At 44.1% G+C, this 27,048-nt stretch overlaps 1 protein-coding gene across 1 annotated transcript in view; it reads left to right on the top strand.

The window, feature by feature from the left end:
- LOC109887079 (ryanodine receptor 2) overlaps positions 1-27,048 on the top strand; it is a 307,522-nt gene that overhangs the window by 229,553 nt on the left and 50,921 nt on the right. Inside the window, 8 exon segments of the mRNA XM_031820923.1 lie at positions 4,116-4,222; positions 5,618-5,669; positions 5,859-5,909; positions 9,477-9,576; positions 10,180-10,259; positions 11,166-11,242; positions 11,341-11,414; positions 19,971-19,988. Coding sequence (XP_031676783.1) covers positions 4,116-4,222; positions 5,618-5,669; positions 5,859-5,909; positions 9,477-9,576; positions 10,180-10,259; positions 11,166-11,242; positions 11,341-11,414; positions 19,971-19,988 — 559 coding nt within the window.

Genomic DNA, 27,048 nt, shown 5'->3' with positions numbered 1-27,048 from the left:
GTAAGTGTTCCTGTAAGTGTTCCTCCATTGATAAGCCCATAGAGGACCAGACTGTAAGTGTTCCTCCATTGATAAGCCCATAGAGGACCAGACTGTAAGTGTTCCTCCATTGATAAGCCCATAGAGGACCGGACTGTAAGTGTTCCTGTAAGTGTTCCTCCATTGATAAGCCCATAGAGGACCAGACTGTAAGTGTTCCTGTAAGTGTTCCTACATTGATAAGCCCATAGAGGACCAGACTGTAAGTGTTCCTCCATTGATAAGCCCATAGAGGACCAGACTGTAAGTGTTCCTGTAAGTGTTACTCCATTGATAAGCCCATAGAGGACCAGACTGTAAGTGTTCCTCCATTGATAAGCCCATAGAGGACCAGACTGTAAGTGTTCCTGTAAGTGTTACTCCATTGATAAGCCCATAGAGGACCAGACTGTAAGTGTTCCTGTAAGTGTTCCTCCATTGATAAGCCCATAGAGGACCAGACTGTAAGTGTTCCTGTAAGTGTTCCTCCATTGATAAGCCCATAGAGGACCAGACTGTAAGTGTTCCTCCATTGATAAGCCCATAGAGGACCAGACTGTAAGTGTTCCTCCATTGATAAGCCCATAGAGGACCAGACTGTAAGTGTTCCTGTAAGTGTTCCTCCATTGATAAGCCCATAGAGGACCAGACTGTAAGTGTTCCTGTAAGTGTTACTCCATTGATAAGCCCAGAGAGGACCAGACTGTAAGTGTTCCTCCATTGATAAGCCCATAGAGGACCAGACTGTAAGTGTTCCTGTAAGTGTTCCTCCATTGATAAGCCCATAGAGGAACAGACTGTAAGTGTTCCTCCATTGATAAGCCCATAGAGGAACAGACTGTAAGTGTTCCTCCATTGATAAGCCCATAGAGGACCAGACTGTAAGTGTTCCTCCATTGATAAGCCCATAGAGGACCAGACTGTAAGTGTTCCTCCATTGATAAGCCCATAGAGGACCAGACTGTAAGTGTTCCTGTAAGTGTTACTCCATTGATAAGCCCATAGAGGACCAGACTGTAAGTGTTCCTCCATTGATAAGCCCATAGAGGACCAGACTGTAAGTGTTCCTGTAAGTGTTCCTCCATTGATAAGCCCATAGAGGACCAGACTGTAAGTGTTCCTCCATTGATAAGCCCATAGAGGACCAGACTGTAAGTGTTCCTCCATTGATAAGCCCATAGAGGACCGGACTGTAAGTGTTCCTGTAAGTGTTCCTCCATTGATAAGCCCATAGAGGACCAGACTGTAAGTGTTCCTGTAAGTGTTCCTCCATTGATAAGCCCATAGAGGACCAGACTGTAAGTGTTCCTCCATTGATAAGCCCATAGAGGACCAGACTGTAAGTGTTCCTCCATTGATAAGCCCATAGAGGACCGGACTGTAAGTGTTCCTGTAAGTGTTCCTCCATTGATAAGCCCATAGAGGACCAGACTGTAAGTGTTCCTCCATTGATAAGCCCATAGTCAACCAGACTGTAAGTGTTCCCCCATTGATAAGCCCATAGAGGACCAGACTGTAAGTGTTCCTCCATTGATAAGCCCATAGTCAACCAGACTGTAAGTGTTCCCCCATTGATAAGCCCATAGAGGACCAGACTGTAAGTGTTCCTGTAAGTGTTCCCCCATTGATAAGCCCATAGAGGACCAGACTGTAAGTGTTCCTCCATTGATAAGCCCATAGAGGACCAGACTGTAAGTGTTCCTGTAAGTGTTCCCCCATTGATAAGCCCATAGAGGACCAGACTGTAAGTGTTCCTCCATTGATAAGCCCATAGAGGACCAGACTGTAAGTGTTCCTCCATTGATAAGCCCATAGAGGACCAGACTGTAAGTGTTCCTGTAAGTGTTCCCCCATTGATAAGCCCATAGAGGACCAGACTGTAAGTGTTCCTCCATTGATAAGCCCATAGAGGACCAGACTGTAAGTGTTCCTGTAAGTGTTCCTACATTGATAAGCCCATAGAGGACCAGACTGTAAGTGTTCCTCCATTGATAAGCCCATAGAGGACCAGACTGTAAGTGTTCCTCCATTGATAAGCCCATAGAGGACCAGACTGTAAGTGTTCCTCCATTGATAAGCCCATAGAGGACCAGACTGTAAGTGTTCCTCCATTGATAAGCCCATAGAGGACCAGACTGTAAGTGTTCCTCCATTGATAAGCCCATAGAGGACCAGACTGTAAGTGTTCCTCCATTGATAAGCCCATAGAGGACCAGACTGTAAGTGTTCCTCCATTGATAAGCCCATAGAGGACCAGACTGTAAGTGTTCCTACATTGATAAGCCCATAGAGGACCAGACTGTAAGTGTTCCTACATTGAAGTGTGAATTCAGGAACACTGTGTGGGAAATCACACAGCAGGGAATGCCTGTGTCTCGTTACAATATGTTTCTAATGACGTGTTGTTGTGTTGATGCTATTTTCCTGCCTGCACACAACGACGTCCTCATGTTGTTCACGGAGCATCCATTTGATATTCTGAGCACAGCCACACAGACATAGAACTCTCGGTTTGAAATGAAGTCATGATTGGATTAACCAGGCTCCAATACCCAGCATTCATTGGGGGCGAAGTGATTTCTTTTTTCTGAAAGCACAAAGAAACAGACTGAAACAGACAAAACAAAAGCAGTCAACGATGCATTCCTTTCAGATAACGTTTCTGAGAATTTCCTCTCAATGCACCGGAGGGAAGGAATGAACTATGTGGAGGAGACTAGAGAGAGTTACCTGGAATGAACTATGTGGAGGAGACTAGAGAGAGTTGCCTGGAATGAACTATGTGGAGGAGACTAGAGAGAGTTACCTGGAATGAACTATGTGGAGGAGACTAGAGAGAATTACCTGGAATGAACTATGTGGAGGAGACTAGAGAGAGTTACCTGGAATTAACTAGAGACTATTGTAGATGTACTGAGTAGAATAGAAAACCCTGTTGGAAAAATGTAGAGAATTGTTGTTGATTGAATTGAGATGAGAACATTTTTATTTTTCAAGGAAAACTCTCACCCAACTATATTCATCCCTGGTCTCTAGGGAGTAGTGTTCATATGGTCTCTAGGGAGTAGTGTTCATATGGTCTCTAGGGAGTAGTGTTCATATGGTCTCTAGGGAGTAGTGTTCATATGGTCTGTAGGGAGTAGTGTTCATATGGTCTGTAGGGAGTAGTGTTCATATGGTCTCTAGAGAGTAGTGTTCATATGGTCTCTAGGGAGTAGTGTTCATATGGTCTCCAGGGAGTAGTGTTCATATGGTCTCCAGGGAGTAGTGTTCATATGGTCTCTAGGGAGTAGTGTTCATATGGTCTCCAGGGAGTAGTGTTCATATGGTCTCCAGGGAGTAGTGTTCATATGGTCTCCAGGGAGTAGTGTGCATATGGTCTGTAGGGAGTAGTGCTTATATGGTCTCCAGGGAGTAGTGTGCATATGGTCTCCAGGGAGTAGTGTGCATATGGTCTGTAGGGAGTAGTGTTCAATGGTCTCCAGGGAGTAGTGTTCATATGGTCTCCAGGGAGTAGTGTTCATATGGTCTCCAGGGAGTAGTGTTCATATGGTCTCCAGGGAGTAGTGTGCATATGGTCTCCAGGGAGTAGTGTTCATATGGTCTGTAGGGAGTAGTGTTCATATGGTCTCCAGGGAGACCAGGGAGTAGTGTTCATATGGTCTCCAGGGAGTAGTGTGCATATGGTCTCCAGGGAGTAGTGTGCATATGGTCTCCAGGGAGTAGTGTTCATATGGTCTCCAGGGAGTAGTGTGCATATGGTCTCCAGGGAGTAGTGTTCATATGGTCTCTAGGGAGTAGTGTTCATATGGTCTGTAGGGAGTAGTGTTCATATGGTCTCCAGGGAGTAGTGTGCATATGGTCTCCAGGGAGTAGTGTTCATATGGTCTCCAGGGAGTAGTGTGCATATGGTCTCCAGGGAGTAGTGTGCATAATACCTTTTTGTTCCCAGACAGATGATGTGATCCTTATCAGAGTTTATTTTGTGGTTGAGACTTGAGAGTGTTACCTGTGTAGACTATAAGGCACCGTAGGAAGAGATTTGATGTTTGTGGATTGTGAAGACCCATTTTTTATTTTTTATTCTGTCTTCACAGAGACCTGGAGGAGAGGAGCCTCCTGAAGAAGATGAGGGAGCCAAGAGGATCGACCCTCTTCATCAGCTCATACAGTTATTCAGTAGGACGGCCCTGACTGAGAAGTGGTGTGTACCTCTGCTCTGTAGCTGGTCCTAGTAAACTATAGTCATACCAGGACTGTAACTAGTAATGTTACCTTTATAGTGGTGGGTATCTCTGCTCTGTAGCTGGTCCTAGTAAACTATAGTCATACCAGGACTGTAACTAGTAATGTTACCTTTATAGTGGTGGGTATCTCTGCTCTGTAGCTGGTCCTAGTAAACTATAGTCATACCAGGACTGTAACTAGTAATGTGTCCTTTATAGTGGTGGGTATCTCTGCTCTCTAGCTGGTCCTAGTAAACTATAGTAATACCAGGACTGTAACTAATAGTGATGCTAGTAATGTTACCTTTATAGTGGTGGGTATCTCTGCTCTCTAGCTGGTCCTAGTAAACTATAGTAATACCAGGACTGTAACTAGTAATGTTACCTTTATAGTGGTGGGTATCTCTGCTCTGTAGCTGGTCCTAGTAAACTATAGTCATACCAGGACTGTAACTAGTAATGTTACCTTTATAGTGGTGGGTATCTCTGCTCTGTAGCTGGTCCTAGTAAACTATAGTCATACCAGGACTGTAACTAGTAATGTGTCCTTTATAGTGGTGGGTATCTCTGCTCTCTAGCTGGTCCTAGTAAACTATAGTAATACCAGGACTGTAACTAATAGTGATGCTAGTAATGTTACCTTTATAGTGGTGGGTATCTCTGCTCTCTAGCTGGTCCTAGTAAACTATAGTAATACCAGGACTGTAACTAATAGTGATGCTAGTAATGTTACCTTTATAGTGGTGGGTATCTCTGCTCTCTAGCTGGTCCTAGTAAACTATAGTAATACCAGGACTGTAACTAATAGTGATGCTAGTAATGTTACCTTTATAGTGGTGGGTATCTCTGCTCTCTAGCTGGTCCTAGTCAACTATAGTAATACCAGGACTGTAGCTAATAGTGATGCTAGTAATGTTACCTTTATAGTGGTGGGTATCTCTGCTCTCTAGCTGGTCCTAGTAAACCATAGTAATACCAGGACTGTAACACTCTCTATATGATACATCATCCTCTCTACCCGGTGGTATAAAACCAGGACTGTAACACTCTCTATATGATACATCATCCTCTCTACCTGGTGGTATAAAACCATAGTAATACCCGGACTGTAACACTCTCTATATGATACATCATCCTCGGTACCTGGTGGTATAAAACCATAGTAATACCAGGACTGTAACACTCTCTATATGATACATCATCCTCTCTACCTAGTGGTATAAAACCATAGTAATACCAGGACTGTAACTGATATTGGCAGTAGTAACACTTCCATTACAGTGGATCTGATGTCTACCTGATGTTCTAGAACTTCCTGATTCTACTACTCGTTATGACACAATAATAATGACCTTATCTACTGTGTGTTGCAGTAAGCTGGAAGAGGACATTCTCTACATGGCCTATGCTGACATTATGGCTAAGGTACCGCTTGTATTCAGAGTGGTCTTACGTCACAATCCATTATGTTTTTCTACTGATTCATCAATTACTTGATTGGTCCTATCACTTCATTGGTTGATTGATTTATTACTTGATTGGCCCGATCACTTGGTTGATTGATTTATTGGTTGTGATGTCTTTCTCTTTCTGTATCATCCATTTCTCCACCAGAGCTGTCATGATGAAGAGGATGAGGATGGAGAGGAGGTGAAGAGTTTTGAAGTAGGTATCTCCTCTTGAACACCGTCCAGCCCATTTAACATTTGCCCATCCCTCCCCCAGAAGCATTTTAAAATGAGGGTGACGTCTTTTAAAATGGGGGTTATTTCGTTTCCCATGGCTTGCAGGCAGCTTTTAAATGACCCCTGAAGAGATGGCAGCTAGAGTCTTCTCTGAGTTGAGATAATGACCCTTGAAGAGATGGCACGTAGAGTCTTCTCTCTGAGTTGAGATAATGACCCCTGAAGAGATGGCACGTATAGTCTTCTCTCTGAGTTGAGATAATGACCCCTGAAGAGATGGCACGTAGAGTCTTCTCTCTGAGTTGAGATAATGACCCCTGAAGAGATGGCACATAGAGTCTTCTCTCTGAGTTGAGATAATGACCCCTGAAGAGATGGCACATAGAGTCTTCTCTGAGTTGAGATAATGACCCCTGAAGAGATGGCACATAGAGTCTTCTCTCTGATTTGAGATAATGACCCCTGAAGAGATGGCACGTAGAGTCTTCTCTCTGAGTTGAGATAATGACACCTGAAGAGATGGCACGTAGAGTCTACTCTCTGAGTTGAGATAATGACCCCTGAAGAGATGGCACGTAGAGTCTTCTCTCTGAGTTGAGATAATGACCCCTGAAGAGATGGCACGTAGAGTCTTCTCTGAGTTGAGATAATGACCCCTGAAGAGAGGGCAGCTAGAGTCTTCTCTGCTGAGTTGAGATAATGACCCCTGAAGAGATGGCACATAGAGTCTTCTCTGAGTTGAGATAATGTCCCCTGAAGAGATGGCACGTAGAGTGTTCTCTCTGAGTTGAGATAATGACCCCTGAAGAGATGGCAGCTAGAGTCTTCTCTCTGAGTTGAGATAATGACCCCTGAAGAGATGGCACATAGAGTCTTCTCTCTGAGTTGAGATAATGACCCCTGAAGAGATGGCACATAGAGTCTTCTCTCTGAGTTGAGATAATGACCCCTGAAGAGATGGCACGTAGAGTCTTCTCTCTGAGTTGAGATAATGACCCCTGAAGAGATGGCACATAGAGTCTTCTCTCTGAGTTGAGATAATGACCCCTGAAGAGATGGCACATAGAGTCCACTCTGTTGAGATAATGACCCCTGAAGAGATGGCACGTAGAGTCTTCTCTCTGAGTTGAGATAATGACCCCTGAAGAGATGGCACATAGAGTCTTCTCTCTGATTTGAGATAATGACCCCTGAAGAGATGGCAGCTAGAGTCTTCTCTCTGAGTTGAGATAATGACCCCTGAAGAGATGGCACATAGAGTCTTCTCTGAGTTGAGATAATGACCCCTGAAGAGATGGCACGTAGAGTCTTCTCTCTGAGTTGAGATAATGACCCCTGAAGAGATGGCACATAGAGTCTTCTCTCTGATTTGAGATAATGACCCCTGAAGAGATGGCACGTAGAGTCTTCTCTCTGAGTTGAGATAATGACCCCTGAAGAGATGGCACATAGAGTCTTCTCTGAGTTGAGATAATGACCCCTGAAGAGATGGCACGTAGAGTCTTCTCTCTGAGTTGAGATAATGACCCCTGAAGAGATGGCACATAGAGTCTTCTCTCTGATTTGAGATAATGACCCCTGAAGAGATGGCACGTAGAGTCTTCTCTCTGAGTTGAGATAATGACCCCTGAAGAGATGGCACATAGAGTCTTCTCTGAGTTGAGATAATGACCCCTGAAGAGATGGCACGTAGAGTCTTCTCTCTGAGTTGAGATAATGACCCCTGAAGAGATGGCACATAGAGTCTTCTCTGAGTTGAGATAATGACCCCTGAAGAGAGGGCAGCTAGAGTCTTCTCTGCTGAGTTGAGATAATGACCCCTGAAGAGATGGCACATAGAGTCTTCTCTGAGTTGAGATAATGACCCCTGAAGAGATGGCACGTAGAGTCTTCTCTCTGAGTTGACACAATCTTGTGCAATACAAACTTTCTCCCACGTCGTTCATTGACATTAATGGCAGACTTGTGGATCTCAAGTTGGATTACCAATCAGATGATAATGATGCGGCTCATCTGTCTCATACCTGGTGTAATTTAGATTGACAACATTTTTTATTTGATTTATTTAACGATGCAAGTCAGTTAAGAACATTTTATTTTATTTACAATGACGGCCTACCCTGGCCAAACCCTAACCCCGGGCGACGCTGGGCCAATTGTGCTCCGCCCTTTTGAACTCCCAATCACGGCCGGTTGTGATACAGCCTGGAATCGAACCAGGTGACGTCTGAAATTACGCCTGTAGCACCGAGACGCAGTGCCTTAGACCTCTGCTCCACTCCGGAGCCCCTGTTATAATGGAACATGGTGTACATCTGTATCTTTTTTTTCTCCTCGTGTGGTTTGTGTGATCATGCAGCGACACCCGTAAAACACTGAGGATGTTAATCAGCATGGCTTTTCAGTAGGCTGCTCCTCAGGACCACATCCTGTCATTATTACACCCGTAAAACACTGAGGATGTTAATCAGCATGGCTTTTCAGTAGGCTGCTCCTCAGGACCACATCCTGTCATTATTACACCCGTAAAACACTGAGGATGTTAATCAGCATGGGTTTTCAGTAGGCTGCTCCTCAGGACCACATCCTGTCATTATTACACCAATCTTTTCACCTTCATTTTCTAGGAGGTTTTTCTATTTTCTGAGTATAGCTGGGTGGGATCCGTGCACTGTGAAATGATACCATTCTGTTTCCCCAGCGTGATATAAGCAAAGGTTTAAGCAACAAAATTGCCAAGAAGGAGGAAGAATCTCTGGTAAAAAAGTTCTCAAAAAAACAACTGTCTCTTGTTGATTTTGCATCTTGTTTCCTTTCCAGTATTTCTGTATTTCCTGTTCTTCTTTTGAAGGTTCTTCATTCATATCGTTCAGCCCCGCCCCTCTCCGCTTCCTGATTTGGTTTTTTTCTTCAACACTGTAAAAAAAAAAAAAAAAGCCTAAATTAGGAGAGCGGCCATCTTGCTTTTCCCGAGCTCTTCCATCCCCTTGTGTTCTTCTGCTGTGGCTCAGATGGAAAGTGGGGAAGCAACCAAGCCTGGACCCCCTATAGCGCTCCCTGCCATGCTGTTCCCTCAGTCGGGCAGAGTTGTTGCTGCTGTTTGGTTGTCACTGTTTCAGTGGGTGTTGCTGGAGACATGACACTGTCCCCCTCGTTGTCTATGTGTCTCACGTCCCTCAGCACTGAGCTTACAGTCCACCTCACTGTACTAACACACAGACAGACTGCCTGCTCCCATCCAGCTCCAAGTCTTCTGTAGTCTCCAAGCCCTCTGTAGGCCCTGTGGTTATGACTTGCAATATTGTAATACATTTGTCTTCAACAGGCATTATTAACACCAATGACATCATCCTGAATTCAATTAGACATTGATAGAAAACACCTACGGAAGGTGATCTTGGGCCTGGTGCAGGAGTAGGTCTGCACCTCCAGGGTGGTGTTGAGTGTCTTGTAGCCCGATGGGTGGTCTGATTGGACAGGAAGGTGCAGTCTCTCAGGTCTCTCCTCCTCCTCCTCCTCCTCCTCCTCCTCTTCCTCCCTCCTGCAGGAAAAAGAGATGGAGAAACAGAAGCTGCTATATCAGCAGGCCAGGTTACACGACCGAGGTGCTGCAGAGATGGTGCTGCAGACCATCAGCGCCAGCAAAGGTAAGCTCTCTGAGTAGAATGGACGAACAGGATGTACACTGAGTGGACAAAACATTAGGAACACCTTCCTAATAGTGAGTCCCTGCCCCCCCCCCCCCCCCTTTCAGCCCTCAGCTGGCCCATGTTGACTCCAATGCTTCCAACAGTTGTTTCAAGTTGGCTGGAGGGCCTTTGGGCGGTGGACCGTTCTTGATACACTCGGGAAACTGTTGAGCGTGAAAAACCCAGCAGCGTTGCAGTTCTTCACACAAACCAGTGCGCCCTGGCACCTACTACCATACCCCGTTCAAAGGCTACTTAAATATTTAGTCTTGACCATTCACCCTCTGAATGGTCACACACACAATATCAAAGTCTCAATTATCTCAAGGCTTAAAAATCCTTCTTTAACCACCTGTCTCCTCCCCTTCATCTACACTGATTGAAGTGGGAGCATAGCTTTCACCTGGATTCACCTGGTCAGTCTATGTCATGGAAAGAGTAGCCATGTGTGATCTCAGTGACCCATAACTCTCACAATAAAGCAGAGCTCTGTCCACAGTAGGTAGGTAGCTACGTTGTGACGTACTAGACCCAGTATAAAGGTGTTGTGTTCCCCACCAGGTGAGATGGGTCCCATGGTGGCCTCTACTCTGAAGCTGGGGATAGCTGTCCTCAATGGAGGCAACTCGACTGTTCAGCAGGTAGGTCCATCTACCATTAAACTGCATCAATCTACCATCAGTCACTTATCGACCTGGTATCTACCATTAAACTGCATCAATCTACCATCAGTCACTTATCGACCTGGTATCTACCATTAAACTGCATCAATCTACCATCAGTCACTTATCGACCTGGTATCTACCATTAAACTGCATCAATCTACCATCAGTCACTTATCGGCCTGGTATCTACCATTAAACTGCATCAATCTACCATCAGTCACTTATCGGCCTGGTATCTACCATTAAACTGCATCAATGTAGTCTCTGTGTCTCTGTAGTGTTTACTCTCTCATGTCTCTGTGTCTCTGTAGTGTTTACTCTCTCATGTCTCTGTAGTGTTTACTCTCTCATGTCTCTGTGTCTCTGTAGTGTTTACTCTCTCATGTCTCTGTAGTGTTTACTCTCTCATGTCTCTGTAGTGTTTACTCTCTCATGTCTCTGTAGTGTTTACTCTCTCATGTCTCTGTAGTGTTTACTCTTTCATGTCTCTGTAGTGTTTACTCTCTCATGTCTCTGTAGTGTTTACTCTCTCATGTCTCTGTGTCTCTGTAGTGTTTACTCTCTCATGTCTCTGTGTCTCTATAGTGTTTACTCTCTTATGTCTCTCATGTCTCTGTAGTGTTTACTCTCTCATGTCTCTGTAGTGTTTACTCTCTCATGTCTCTGTAGTGTTTACTCTCTCATGTCTCTGTAGTGTTTACTCTCTCATGTCTCTGTAGTGTTTACTCTCTCATGTCTCTGTAGTGTTTACTCTCTCATGTCTCTGTAGTGTTTACTCTCTCATGTCTCTGTAGTGTTTACTCTCTCATGTCTCTGTAGTTTTTACTCTCTCATGTCTCTGTAGTTTTTACTCTCTCATGTCTCCGTGTTTCTCTCTTACAGAAAATGCTGGACTACCTGAAAGACAAGAAGGACGTGGGCTTCTTCCAGAGTCTGGCTGGTCTGATGCAGTCGTGCAGGTACTGCTGTACCCTCCTCATCCTCACGTCGCTCGCTCCGTTCGGTGGAGTGTTCGGTGTGTAAATATGTCGTTGACCTCTCTGTCTCTCTGTTCCAGTGTTCTGGACCTGAATGCGTTTGAGCGCCAGAATAAAGCAGAGGGACTGGGCATGGTGACAGAGGAGGGATCAGGTACATATTAACTACCGACAAGTAGAAACACTAATTAAAGGTAATGTCCTACTGTCTCCTACTGTCTATGTTAATTAAAGGTAATGTCCTACTGTCTCTGTACAACACATGCTGAAGATGGGAGAGTTCATCGCCATAATGTCTTCACAATATATTCAGTATTAAAGAGGGAAAGGAATGGGTATCATACCAGAACACACATGGACATAATAGAAGATGAAACATATACGTATTATATATATATAAGATATTTAAGATTCCTATTTAAGATGTGTTTAATATATATCGTGTTGTAGTTGTGCCTTGTCCAAATTCATCCTGGTTTTCTTCCTTTGTCCTTTTGTTTTGTCATCACATTGACTGAACAGGAGTTATGTTGGGTTTTGGACACTGGAAATACAGCGTCTCCTGTATCCGTCTGTCTACGTGCAACAATCACTTTTCATTTCCTGCTGTCCACGTCAAATGTCTTTGTGCTCTTCAGTTATTTACTAACCTCCCATGTGTTGTCTATGGGTGCCACATTCTACCTGTGTTGTGGTCAATGTTGTATTCAAAGGCTGGATGGATGGACAACACTTCTGAGAATGAATCAAAGTTGATGGTAATTTATAGCGAGCGTTTCCAATATGCTAGTCAGGCGGTGTAGGAACAAATAGCCTGTGTTTTCTCTATGACAAATTATTATTATTATTTATTTATTATTATAAGCCAATCAGCACAAAGCTTATCCCATACGCAAGCCAATCAGCACAAAGCTTATCCCATACGCAAGCCAATCAGCACAAAGCTTATCCCATACGCAAGCCAATCAGCACAAAGCTTATCCCATACGCAAGCCAATCAGCACAAAGCTTATCCCATACGCAAGCCAATCAGCACAAAGCTTATCCCATACGCAAGCCAAACAGCACAAAGCTTATCCCATACGCAAGCCAATCAGCACAAAGCTTATCCCATACGCAAGCCAATCAGCACAAAGCTTATCCCATACGCAAGCCAATCAGCACAAAGCTTATCCCATACGCAAGTCAATCAGCACAAAGCTTATCCCATACGCAAGCCAATCAGCACAAAGCTTATCCCATACGCAAGCCAATCAGCACAAAGCTTATCCCATACGCAAGCCAATCAGCACAAAGCTTATCCCATACGCAAGCCAATCAGCACAAAGCTTATCCCATACGCAAGCCAATCAGCACAAAGCTTATCCCATACGCAAGCCAATCAGCACAAAGCTTATCCCATACGCAAGCCAATCAGCACAAAGCTTATCCCATACGCAAGCCAATCAGCACAAAGCTTATCCCATACGCAAGCCAATCAGCACAAAGCTTATCCCATACGCAAGTCAATCAGCACAAAGCTTATCCCATACGCAAGCCAATCAGCACCAAGCTTATCCCATACGCAAGCCAATCAGCACAAAGCTTATCCCATACGCAAGCCAATCAGCACCAAGCTTATCCCATACGCAAGCCAATCAGCACAAAGCTTATCCCATACGCAAGCCAATCAGCACAAAGCTTATCCCATACGCAAGCCAATCAGCACAAAGCTTATCCCATACGCAAGCCAATCAGCACAAAGCTTATCCCATACGCAAGTCAATCAGCACAAAGCTTATCCCATACGCAAGCCAATCAGCACAAAGCTTATCCCATACGCAAGTCAATCAGCACAAAGCTTATCCCATACGCAAGTCAATCAGCACAAAGCTTATCCCATACGCAAGCCAATCAGCACAAAGCTTATCCCATACGCAAGCCAATCAGCACAAAGCTTATCCCATACGCAAGCCAATCAGCACAAAGCTTATCCCATACGCAAGTCAATCAGCACCAAGCTTATCCCATACGCAAGCCAATCAGCACAAAGCTTATCCCATACGCAAGCCAATCAGCACAAAGCTTATCCCATACGCAAGCCAATCAGCACAAAGCTTATCCCATACGCAAGCCAATCAGCACAAAGCTTATCCCATACGCAAGTCAAGCAGCACAAAGCTTATCCCATACGCAAGCCAATCAGCACCAAGCTTATCCCATACGCAAGCCAATCAGCACAAAGCTTATCCCATACGCAAGCCAATCAGCACAAAGCTTATCCCATACGCAAGCCAATCAGCACAAAGCTTATCCCATACGCAAGCCAATCAGCACAAAGCTTATCCCATACGCAAGCCAATCAGCACAAAGCTTATCCCATACGCAAGTCAATCAGCACAAAGCTTATCCCATACGCAAGCCAATCAGCACAAAGCTTATCCCATACGCAAGCCAATCAGCACAAAGCTTATCCCATACGCAAGTCAATCAGCACAAAGCTTATCCCATACGCAAGTCAATCAGCACAAAGCTTATCCCATACGCAAGTCAATCAGCACAAAGCTTATCCCATACGCAAGTCAATCAGCACAAAGCTTATCCCATACGCAAGCCAATCAGCACAAAGCTTATCCCATACGCAAGTCAATCAGCACAAAGCTTATCCCATACGCAAGCCAATCAGCACAAAGCTTATCCCATACGCAAGCCAATCAGCACAAAGCTTATCCCATACGCAAGCCAATCAGCACAAAGCTTATCCCATACGCAAGTCAATCAGCACAAAGCTTATCCCATACGCAAGCCAATCAGCACAAAGCTTATCCCATACGCAAGCCAATCAGCACAAAGCTTATCCCATACGCAAGCCAATCAGCACAAAGCTTATCCCATACGCAAGCCAATCAGCACAAAGCTTATCCCATACGCAAGCCAATCAGCACAAAGCTTATCCCATACGCAAGCCAATCAGCACAAAGCTTATCCCATACGCAAGCCAATCAGCACAAAGCTTATCCCATACGCAAGCCAATCAGCACAAAGCTTATCCCATACGCAAGCCAATCAGCACAAAGCTTATCCCATACGCAAGTCAATCAGCACAAAGCTTATCCCATACGCAAGCCAATCAGCACAAAGCTTATCCCATACGCAAGCCAATCAGCACAAAGCTTATCCCATACGCAAGTCAATCAGCACAAAGCTTATCCCATACGCAAGTCAATCAGCACAAAGCTTATCCCATACGCAAGTCAATCAGCACAAAGCTTATCCCATACGCAAGTCAATCAGCACAAAGCTTATCCCATACGCAAGCCAATCAGCACAAAGCTTATCCCATACGCAAGTCAATCAGCACAAAGCTTATCCCATACGCAAGCCAATCAGCACAAAGCTTATCCCATACGCAAGCCAATCAGCACAAAGCTTATCCCATACGCAAGCCAATCAGCACAAAGCTTATCCCATACGCAAGTCAATCAGCACAAAGCTTATCCCATACGCAAGCCAATCAGCACAAAGCTTATCCCATACGCAAGCCAATCAGCACAAAGCTTATCCCATACGCAAGCCAATCAGCACAAAGCTTATCCCATACGCAAGCCAATCAGCACAAAGCTTATCCCATACGCAAGTCAATCAGCACAAAGCTTATCCCATACGCAAGCCAATCAGCACAAAGCTTATCCCATACGCAAGCCAATCAGCACAAAGCTTATCCCATACGCAAGCCAATCAGCACAAAGCTTATCCCATACGCAAGCCAATCAGCACAAAGCTTATCCCATACGCAAGCCAATCAGCACAAAGCTTATCCCATACGCAAGCCAATCAGCACAAAGCTTATCCCATACGCAAGCCAATCAGCACGAGCAGAGTGAATCAGTGGAGCCACAGGGTTGAACAAACAAACAGCAATCACTAATCATTGCTTTGTATATATTCGTTTTTTTTGCGACATAATAAACCCTTCAAAATGATCATTGTTAATGTTAGTAGGAGGCATCTGGAAGGTTTTCTGTCATACCCTCACTGTTCTTATGGCCCTTCCTTCCTGGTTTATATTACTATATTACTTCTCATATGCAGTAGAAGAAATGGAAGCATTTAGCTCTTTTATTTTGTTTGTTTAGTTTTCTCTCCCTCATTTTAAAACAAAATGTTTCATAGTGGGTCACACATGTTGCCACTACTTGATTGAAACGGAATACAATTCCTTTTTGGGGGGGGGGGGGGGGTTATGAATAATCAACCAACTGTTTTGTCACTGTACCCTATTCTAAATTCTCTACAATGTGCAGTCTTCTAGAACTCTGACCAACTTAATTCCTATTCTAAATTCTCTACAATGTGCAGTCTTCTAGAACTCTGACCAACTTAATTCCTATTCTAAATTCTCTACAATGTGCAGTCTTCTAGAACTCTGACCAACTTAATTCCTATTCTAAATTCTCTACAATGTGCAGTCTTCTAGAACTCTGACCAACTTAATTCCTATTCTAAATTCTCTACAATGTGCAGTCTTCTAGAACTCTGACCAACTTAATTCCTATTCTAAATTCTCTACAATGTGCAGTCTTCTAGAACTTTGACCAACTTAATTCCTATTCTAAATTCTCTACAATGTGCAGTCTTCTAGAACTCTGACCAACTTAATTCCTATTCTAAATTCTCTACAATGTGCAGTCTTCTAGAACTCTGACCAACTTAATTCCTATTCTAAATTCTCTACAATGTGCAGTCTTCTAGAACTCTGACCAACTTAATTCCTATTCTAAATTCTCTACAATGTGCAGTCTTCTAGAACTCTGACCAACTTAATTCCTATTCTAAATTCTCTACAATGTGCATTCTTCTAGAACTTTGACCAACTCTTTTCCTTTTCTAAATTCTCTTTTCTTAATTCTCTTTGGAACACCGTTTGGGTCTTTGCGTGTCAAAAAACAACACATTATCTAGGTAACAACACATTATCTAGGTAACAACACATTATCTAGGTAATAACACATTATCTAGGTAACAACACATTATCTAGGTAATAACACATTATCTATTCCATCGAATGGGAAAACGTCTGTTTGAAATTAAATCAGGATCAAACATGTTTGCAAAAATATTTGATACAGATGCTATTAGCAATTTCTGGGCTAGCTAGCTAGCTTTAGTTTGGTACCTAGCTAGCTAGCTTTAGTTTGGTACCTAGCTAGCCAGCTTTAGTTTGGTACCTAGCTAGCTAGCTTTAGTTTGGTACCTAGCTAGCCAGCTTTAGTTTGGTACCTAGCTAGCTAGCTTTAGTTTGGTACCTAGCTAGCTTGCTTTAGTTTGGTACCTAGCTAGCTAGCTTTAGTTTGGCACCTGGCTAGCTTTAGTTTGTTACCTAGCTAGCTAGCTTTAGTTTGTTACCTAGCTAGCTAGCTTTAGTTTGGTACCTAGCTAGCACCAATGCAACCAGCCTGAAAACAATTACCAGTAGAAACTGCATTCATTTTCACTTAGCAATGATTTAGGAATCCATGTGAGTAAGTATTAGCTAGGTAGCTACTTGTTGTTCTCCTATTGAAATAACTAGCTAGCCAGCTACTTAACCCTGCTGCCCAAAACTAACCTTATAAGCAGCCAGCTAGCTTCATGTGGGTAGTGTGGCTTGACCGGGCCGGGTTATGTGTTTTGAAGCCACAATAGTGGAATTTGCAACCAGGTCCCTCATAAATCTAGTTCCCTATAGAAAACCAATTGAAAAGACAGTGACCTCAAAAAAAAAAAAAGATTTCCTGGATGGTTTGTCCTCGGTGTTTCACCTGCCAAATAAGTTATGTTATACTCACAGACATCATTTTAACAGTTTTAGAAACTAGAGTGTTTTCTATCCAAATCTACCAATTATATGCATATCATTCTGGGCCTGAGTAGCAGGCAGTTTACTTTGGGATTTTCATCCAGACGTCAAAATAGTGCCCCCTATCCTTAAGATGTTTTAAACAAGGCTGGAGTGTTGGAATGTGGAGCAATGAAATGGAGTTATCAGTCTACTCAGTACCCAAGTGCTTTTTTCCCCAACGTCCTCCTCAGCGATATCAGGCTCCAAAACCTCCACGTTGTCTTGTGTTCAATACATTGTAGGGTTGACTGGTACAATACATGTCATTGGGGCGGCAGGGTAGCCTAGTGGTTAGAGTGTAGAGGCGGCAGGGTAGCCTAGTGGTTAGAACATTGGACTAGTAACCGAAAGGTTGCAAGTTCAAATCCCCGAGCTGACAAGGTACAAAATCTGTCGTTCTGCCCCTGAACAGGCAGTTAACCCACTGTTCCTAGGCCGTCATTGAAAATAAGAATTTGGTAAAATAAAGGTAAAAAAAAAAATAAAAAAAAATAACATGAGGCTGAATTCACAGTGGTTTCAGAGTCCCGCAATAAGAGCTATGATGCTAATGTTCTCTGGGTGTCACTGAGTAGACTGATAACCCATGTCATTGATCCACAACCCATAGGTAAGGCTGTACAGTGAAATAAGGATCATAAGCCCCCAATGCAATTCTAAAGTCTACTACATCCAGTGTGTTTTCAATAGGTTTCTGTCAAATTAACAAATTATTGAATTTTGTCGAATTTATATAAGAACATTCCAACCTAGTTTAGTATGATCTATTCCATTATGGCATGATTCCACTATTTGTATTAATTTGCATCACTTTCATTGAGACTTTTATTTTGAAGGCGAACCGCAAAGTCCACTATTGTGGCTAGCTTCACATAAATGGGTCCGACCACCATTAATCAAGTAAGAACTGTCTTATAATTTAGGGTTATTTTAGATTATGACACCTAGCTAGATAGATAGGGGTGGCAGGTAGCCTAGTGGTTAGATCGTTGGGCCAGTAACCAAAAGGTTTCTGGATTGAATCCCCGAGCTGACAATCTGTCGTTCTGCCCCTGATTATGGCAGTTAACCCACTGTTCCTAGGCTGTCATTGTAAATAAGAATTTGTTCTTAACTGACTTGCCTAGTTAAAATATATATATTTTAAACAAAATAGCTACTGAAACAGATTATGTCGGTTTGCTAAGTTTTTCAGCTAGCACCCATCAGCTAGCTAGCTTGTTTTATGACCAGCACTGTCCAGAGCCTGGGGAAGTGTGTCTGTTGACCAGCATCATAGCATATGAAACACGACATGACATATGACACTCGACATGACATATGAAACACGACATGACATATGAAACACGACATGACATATGAAACAGGACATGACATATGAAACACATCATAGCATATGAAACACGACATGACATATGAAACACGACATGACATATGAAACACGACATGACATATGAAACACGACAAGACATATGAAACACGTCATGACATATGAAACACATCATAGCATATAAAACACGACATGACATATGAAACACGACATGACATATGAAACACGACAAGACATGAAACACGACATGACATATGAAACACGGCAAGACATATGAAACACGACATGACATATGAAACACGGCAAGACATATGAAACACGACATGACATATGAAACACATCATAGCATATGAAACACATCATAGCATATGAAACACGACATGACATATGAAACACGACATGACATATGAAACACGACATGACATATGAAACACGACATGACATATGAAACAGGACATGGCATATGAAACACGACATGAAACTTGACATGACATATGAAACACGACATGACATATGAAACACGACATGACATATGAAACACGACATGACATATGAAACACATCATAGCATATGAAACACGACATGACATATGATACACGACATGACATATGAAACACGACATGACATATGAAACACGGCATGACATATGAAACACGACATGACATATGAAACACGACAAGACATATGAAACACGACATGACATATGAAACACATCATAGCATATGAAACACGACATGACATATGAAACACATCATAGCATATGAAACACGACATGACATATGAAACACGACATGACATATGAAACATGACATGACATATGAAACACGACATGACATATGAAACACGACATGACATATGAAACACATCATAGCATATGAAACACGACATGACATATGAAACACATCATAGCATATGAAACACGACGTGACACATGAAACACGACATGACATATGAAACACGACAAGACATATGAAACACGACATGACATATGAAACACGACATGAAACACGACATGACATATGAAACTCGACATGACATATGAAACACGACATGACATATGAAACACAACATGACATATGAAACACGACATGACATATGAAACACGACATGACATATGAAACAGGACATGACATATGAAACACGACATGACATATGAAACACAACGTGGATACTGTAATCAATGTGTAATAACTATGTAAAACATGTATGAACGTGTTGAATTATTATGTGACGTGCAGTCATATTCACATAACAACAAGCTTATTTTGACACGTCAAATAGTGTTAATTGACGTTTATCTTGTTTTTTGACAGGCAAAGACCCAAACGTGGTTCCATAATTCTCTACAATGTACAGTGACAACTTCTGCTCTGCGCTATACTTCACCCTAAACTGATTTATTTGCAAAGAAACAAACCGATATGAAAACCATATTGAAAGCTATTTGTAATCTGTTTGACTTCTGCTTTCTTTCTTTCCTTTCTTCTCTTTGGTTTAATGTACTGTCTTCCCCTCCTCAGTCATCACTCATGAGCGTGGTAATTATGACTTCTGCCATTTTCCTGTCGTTCGTTCGTTAGCTTTGTGTTGTTAGATGTGATTAGCTGTCCAGGTCGTGACGCCTCTTCCTTCCCTATATCCTGCTGCTCTGCCTTTACTATAGCATGACGCTGTCAATCTGTTCTGAGGTCTGGTTTACCTCTCTCTCTCACCTCTTCTCTCTCTCTCTCTCTCTCTCTCACCTCTTCTCTCTCTCTCTCTCTCTCTCTCTCTCACACCTCTTCTCTCTCTCTACGTCTTCTCTCTCTCGCTCTCACCTCTTCTCTCTTATCTCTTCTCTCTCACCTCTTCTCTCTCTCCCTCACCTCCTCTCTCTCTCTCTCTCTCTCTCTCTCTATCCAACCTAGAGCCATGTAATGCTGTTGTAGAGCTGTACTGTAGGCAACCAGCCTCTCTCTCTCTCTCTCCCTGTCATCCCTCTTGGGGTTTGTATCTGGCTGTAACTCTAGATGTAAGATCAGTGAGCTGTTTTGAAGTGAAGTGGTGGTCTGGTCTGTTCTGGTCCTCCGTCGTGGCAGTTGGCTGGATGTGTGTTATTCATATATATATATAAGGAGAACTTGTAGTGTCCATCCCTCTCTGTCGTCTGTTGTGCATTAAGAACCTGTGGCTGATTGGCTTCAGTGGTCTGATCTGTGCCTAGTGGAAGGTTTACCCAATCGTCTCCCCTCTGATTGGTCCAGTTGTTGACCCTGTGTGCCTGTGATTGGTCCAGCTGTTGATTCTGTGTTCTGTGATTGGTCCAGCTGTGATGTAGTCGATGTTGTTGTATCCTTTGTTGTTGTTTTTTGTGTCCGTACTTGTACTTCAGTTTTTTTATCTGAAAATTGTCAATTTTTCAATGAACTTTCCCCCTCCTTTACTTTTTTTTATTTTTTATTTATTTATGTTGTGTTTTTGAACTGATATTGTATTTTCATTCATGTTGTTGTTGTTGTTGTTGTTGTTGTTGTTGTTGTTGATTTACACTGAATATCTCTCTGAAAAGTCCATATTAGATATACAGAGGAATCTAAATGGTAATGGGTGACAGTTGCTTCATGAGTTGGTAATAATTACTGGCTACTGGCACATGATGCTTTCCTAGTGTTAACGTTATTCATGACCCTTTATGAGATTTATAAGAAAAGTCATGACAACATATGTGAAATATTCCCAGGAAACATACATCCTTCAGTTGACCAATATTCCCAGGAAACATACATATGCAGGGGGTACCTGTACAGAGTCAATGTGGAGGCTATCTACAGGTGGTACTGGTACAGAGTCAATGTGGAGGCTATATATAGGGGGTACCGGTACAGAGTCAATGTGGAGGCTATATACAGGGGGTACCGGTACAGAGTAAATGTGGAGGCTATATACAGGTGGTACCGGTACAGAGTCAATGTGGAGGCTATATACAGGGGGTACCTGTACAGAGTCAATGTGGAGGCTATCTACAGGTGGTACCGGTACAGAGTCAATGTGGAGGCTATATACAGGGGTACCGGTACAGAGTCAATGTGGAGGCTATATACAGGGGGTACCGGTACAGAGTCAATGTGGAGGCTATATACAGGGGGTACCGGTACAGAGTCAATGTGGAGACTATATACAGAAGGTACCGGTACAGAGTCAATGTGGAGGCTATATACAGGGGGGTACCGGTACAGAGTCAATGTGGAGGTTATATACAGGGGGTACCGGTACAGAATCAATGTGGAGGCTATATACAGGGGATACCGGTACAGAGTCAATGTGGAGGCTATATACAGGGGTTACCGGTACAGAATCAATGTGGAGGCTATATACAGGGGATACCGGTACAGAGTCAATGTGGAGGCTATATACAGGGGGTACCGGTACAGAGTCAATGTGGAGGCTATATACAGGGGGTACCGGTACAGAGTCAATGTAGAGGCTATATACAGGGGGTACCGGTACAGAGTCAATGTGGAGGTTATATACAGGCGGTACAGAGTCAATGTGGAGGCTATATACAGGGGGTACCGGTACAGAGTCAATGTGGAGGCTATATACAGGGGGTACCTGTACAGAGTCAATGTGGAGGCTATATACAGGGGGGTACCGGTACAGAGTCAATGTGGAGGTTATATACAGGGGGTACCGGTACAGAATCAATGTGGAGGCTATATACAGGGGATACCGGTACAGAGTCAATGTGGAGGCTATATACAGGGGTTACCGGTACAGAATCAATGTGGAGGCTATATACAGGGGATACCGGTACAGAGTCAATGTGGAGGCTATATACAGGGGGTACCGGTACAGAGTCAATGTGGAGGCTATATACAGGGGGTACCGGTACAGAGTCAATGTAGAGGCTATATACAGGGGGTACCGGTACAGAGTCAATGTGGAGGTTATATACAGGCGGTACAGAGTCAATGTGGAGGCTATATACAGGGGGTACCGGTACAGAGTCAATGTGGAGGTTATATACAGGCGGTACAGAGTCAATGTGGAGGCTATATACAGGGGGTACCGGTACAGAGTCAATGTGGAGGCTATATACAGGGGGTACCGGTACAGAGTCAATGTGGAGGCTATATACAGGCGGTACAGAGTCAATGTGGAGACTATATACAAGGGGTACCGGTACAGAGTCAATGTGGAGGCTATATACAGGGGGTACCGGTACAGAGTCAATGTGGAGGCTATATACAGGGGGTACCGGTACAGAGTCAATGTGGAGGCTATATACAGGGGGTACCGGTACAGAGTCAATGTGGAGGCTATATACAGGGGGTACCGGTACAGAGTCAATGTGGAGGCTATATACAGGCGGTACAGAGTCAATGTGGAGGCTATATACAGGGGGTACCGGTACAGAGTCAATGTGGAGGCTATATACAGGCGGTACAGAGTCAATGTGGAGGTTATATACAGGGGGTACCGGTACATAATCAATGTGGAGGCTACATACAGGGGATACCGGTATAGAGTCAATGTGGAGGCTATATACAGGGGGTACCGGTACAGAATCAATGTGGAGGCTATATACAGGGGATACCGGTACAGAGTCAATGTGGAGGCTATATACAGGGGGTACCGGTACAGAATCAATGTGGAGGCTATATACAGGGGATACCGGTACAGAGTCAATGTGGAGGCTATATACAGGGGGTACCGGTACAGAGTCAATGTGGCGGCTATATACAGGGGGTACCGGTACAGAGTCAATGTGGAGGCTATATACAGGGGGTACCGGTACAGAGTCAATGTGGAGGCTATATACAGGCGGTACAGAGTCAATGTGGAGGCTATATACAGGGGGTACCGGTACAGAGTCAATGTGGAGGCTATATACAGGCGGTACAGAGTCAATGTGGAGACTATATACAGGGGGTACCGGTACAGAGTCAATGTGGAGGCTATATACAGGGGGTACCGGTACAGAGTCAATGTGGAGGCTATATACAGGGGGTACCGGTACAGAGTCAATGTGGAGGCTATATACAGGGGGTACCGGTACAGAGTCAATGTGGAGGCTATATACAGGGGGTACTGGTACAGAGTCAATGTGGAGGCTATATACAGGGGGTACCGGTACAGAGTCAATGTGGAGGCTATATACAGGGGGTACCAGTAAAGAGTCAATGTGGAGGCTATATACAGGCGGTACAGAGTCAATGTGGAGACTATATACAGGGGGTACCGGTACAGAGTCAATGTGGAGGCTATATACAGGGGGTACCGGTACAAAGTCAATGTGGAGGCTATATACAGGGGGTACCGGTACAGAGTCAATGTGGAGGCTATATACAGGGGGTACCGGTACAGAGTCAATGTGGAGGCTATATACAGGGGGTACCGGTACAGAGTCAATGTGGAGGCTATATACAGGCGGTACAGAGTCAATGTGGAGGCTATATACAGGGGGTACCAGTAAAGAGTCAATGTGGAGGCTATATACAGGCGGTACAGAGTCAATGTGGAGACTATATACAGGGGGTACCGGTACAGAGTCAATGTGGAGGCTATATACAGGGGGTACCGGGGACAGAGTCAATGTGGAGGCTATATACAGGGGGTACCGGTACAAAGTCAATGTGGAGGCTATATACAGGGGGTACCGGTACAGAGTCAATGTGGAGGCTATATACAGGGGGTACTGGTACAGAGTCAATGTGGAGGTTATATACAGGGGGTACCGGTACAGAGTCAATGTGGAGGCTATATACAGGGGGTACCGGTACAGAGTCAATGTGGAGGCTATATACAGGGGGTACCGGTACAGAGTCAATGTGGAGGCTATATACAGGGGGTACCGGTACAGAGTCAATGTGGAGACTATATACAGGGGGTACCGGTACAGAATCAATGTGGAGGCTATACACAGGGGGGTACCGGTACAGAGTCAATGTGGAGGCTATATACAGGGGTACCGGTACAGAGTCAATGTGGAGGCTATATACAGGGGGTATCGGTACAGAGTCAATGTGGAGGCTACATACAGGGGGTACCGGTACAGAGTCAATGTGGAGGCTATATACAGGGGGTACCGGTACAGAGTCAATGTGGAGGCTACATACAGGGGGTACCGGTACAGAGTCAATGTGGAGGCTATATACAGGGGGTCCCGGTACAGAGTCAATGTGGAGACTATATACAGGGGGTACCGGTACAGAGTCAATGTGGAGGCTATATACAGGGAGTACCGGTACAGAGTCAATGTGGAGACTATATACAGGGGGTACCGGTACAGAGTCAATGTGGAGGCTATATATAGGGGTACCGGTACAGAGTCAATGTGGAGGCTATATACAGGGGTACCGGTACAGAGTCAATGTGGAGGCTATATACAGGGGGTACCGGTACAGAGTCAATGTGGAGGCTATATACAGGGGTTACTGGTACAGAGTCAATGTGGAGGCTATATACAGGGGGTACCGGTACAGAGTCAATGTGGAGGCTATATACAGGAGGTACCGGTACAGAGTCAATGTGGAGGCTATATACAGGGGGTACCGGTACAGAGTCAATGTGGAGACTATATACACGGGGTACCGGTACAGAGTCAGTGTGGAGGCTATATACAGGGGGTACCGGTACAGAGTCAATGTGGAGGCTATATACAGGGGGTACCGATACAGAGTCAATGTGGAGGCTATATACAGGGGGTACCGGTACAGAGTCAATGTGGAGGCTATATACAGGGGGTACCGGTACAGAGTCAATGTGGAGGCTATATACAGGGGGTACCGGTACAGAGTCAATGTGGAGGCTATATACAGGGGGTACCGGTACAGAGTCAATGTGGAGGCTATATACAGGGGGTACCGGTACAGAGTCAATGTGGAGGCTATATACAGGGGGTACCGGTACAGAGTTAATGTGGAGAGGAAACATATCCTCTGTTGACCAATTAGCCACTTAATGAGACTTCATATCTGGTCTAACATGGTGAAATATGCCTGAAAGTGTACTTACCAAGTATACGTTCTAGTGTCACCTTGTATTGTTGCTTTGTAAACCATTACTAGCAGATACTAGCAGCAATTTGATATAGATGTTTTTTTCTCCCATAGCCTGGGCAGTGTAAAGTAGCAAGCCTTCACTCTGCGGTCACACCGGTCATTTATACTGAAATACATCAAAGTAGCTATCTATATCCCAGTGATTATCTCTGTTTTACCTCACTGTATCATCCGAAGCACTTTCAAGCCTGTTTCTCTTTCTCTCTCCAACATGAAATTCAGACACCAAGTTATCTTTATGTTGTCAGAGTTGGTAACATTACAGTGGACGTGTCACAGCCCCACCGTGTTACCAGCCTGTCGTCTTTTTTACATTAGCATCATTACTTTAGAGGCAGCCTTTTAAACACAGTCCGTATACTGTTGGCCTGCTGGGCATGCTTAGTTGTCCCAGTTTAGACTCAATACTACTGCTTCTACAAGGACCTAAAATAAAAGAGATCAACAACTCTGTTTACCCTCTGTTTGCAAATCGTACTTTATTGGCTCAAAGACTCCGGTATAAAATGCTGCTTCGGTTAGGTTAGTACCGCTACACCTCAGATCACTCCCATGTTTCTCAGCCATTCCAGACTCAGATCACTCCCATGTTTCTCAGCCATTCCAGACTCAGATCACTCCCATGTTTCTCAGCCATTCCAGACTCAGATCACTCCCATGTTTCTCACCCATTCCAGACTCAGATCACTCCCATGTTTCTCACCCATTCCAGACTCAGACCACTCCCATGTTTCTCAGCCATTCCAGACTCATATCACTCCCATGTTTCTCACCCATTCCAGACTCATATCACTCCCATGTTTCTCACCCATTCCAGACTTGGATCACTTCCATGTTTCTCACCCATTCCAGACTCAGATCACTCCCATGTTTCTCACCCACTCCAGACTCAGATCACTCCCATTATTTCTCACCCATTCCAGACTCAGATCACTCCCATGTTTCTCACCCATTCCAGACTCAGATCACTCCCATGTTTCTCACCCTTTCCAGACTCAAATCACTCCCATGTTTCTCACCCATTCCAGACTCAGATCACTCCCATGTTTCTCACCCATTCCAGACTCAGATCACTCCCATGTTTCTCACCCATTCCAGACTCAGATCACTCCCATGTTTCTCACCCATTCCAGACTCAGATCACTCCCATGTTTCTCACCCACTCCAGACTCAGATCACTCTCATGTTTCTCACCCATTCCAGACTCAGATCACTCCCATGTTTCTCACCCATTCCAGACTCAGATCACTCCCATGTTTCTCACCCATTCCAGACTCATATCACTCCCATGTTTCTCACCCATTCCAGACTCAGATCACTCCCATGTTTCTCACCCATTCCAGACTCGGATCATGTGATGTGTGTGCCAGGTGTATCATGTGTGCCAGGTGTATCATGTGTGTCCCAGGTGTATCGTGTGTCCCAGGTGTATCGTGTGTCCCAGGTGTATCGTATGTCCCAGGTGTATCTTGTGTCCCAGGTGTATCATGTGTCCCAGGTGTATCATGTGTCCCAGGTGTATCGTGTGTGCCAGGTGTATCGTGTGTGCCAGGTG

This window comes from Oncorhynchus kisutch, unplaced genomic scaffold, assembly GCF_002021735.2.
Source record: "Oncorhynchus kisutch isolate 150728-3 unplaced genomic scaffold, Okis_V2 scaffold3741, whole genome shotgun sequence".
Taxonomy (NCBI): domain Eukaryota; kingdom Metazoa; phylum Chordata; class Actinopteri; order Salmoniformes; family Salmonidae; genus Oncorhynchus; species Oncorhynchus kisutch.
The sequence above is the reverse complement of the archived record's forward strand: the minus strand, read 5'-3'. Positions and strand labels throughout refer to the sequence as shown.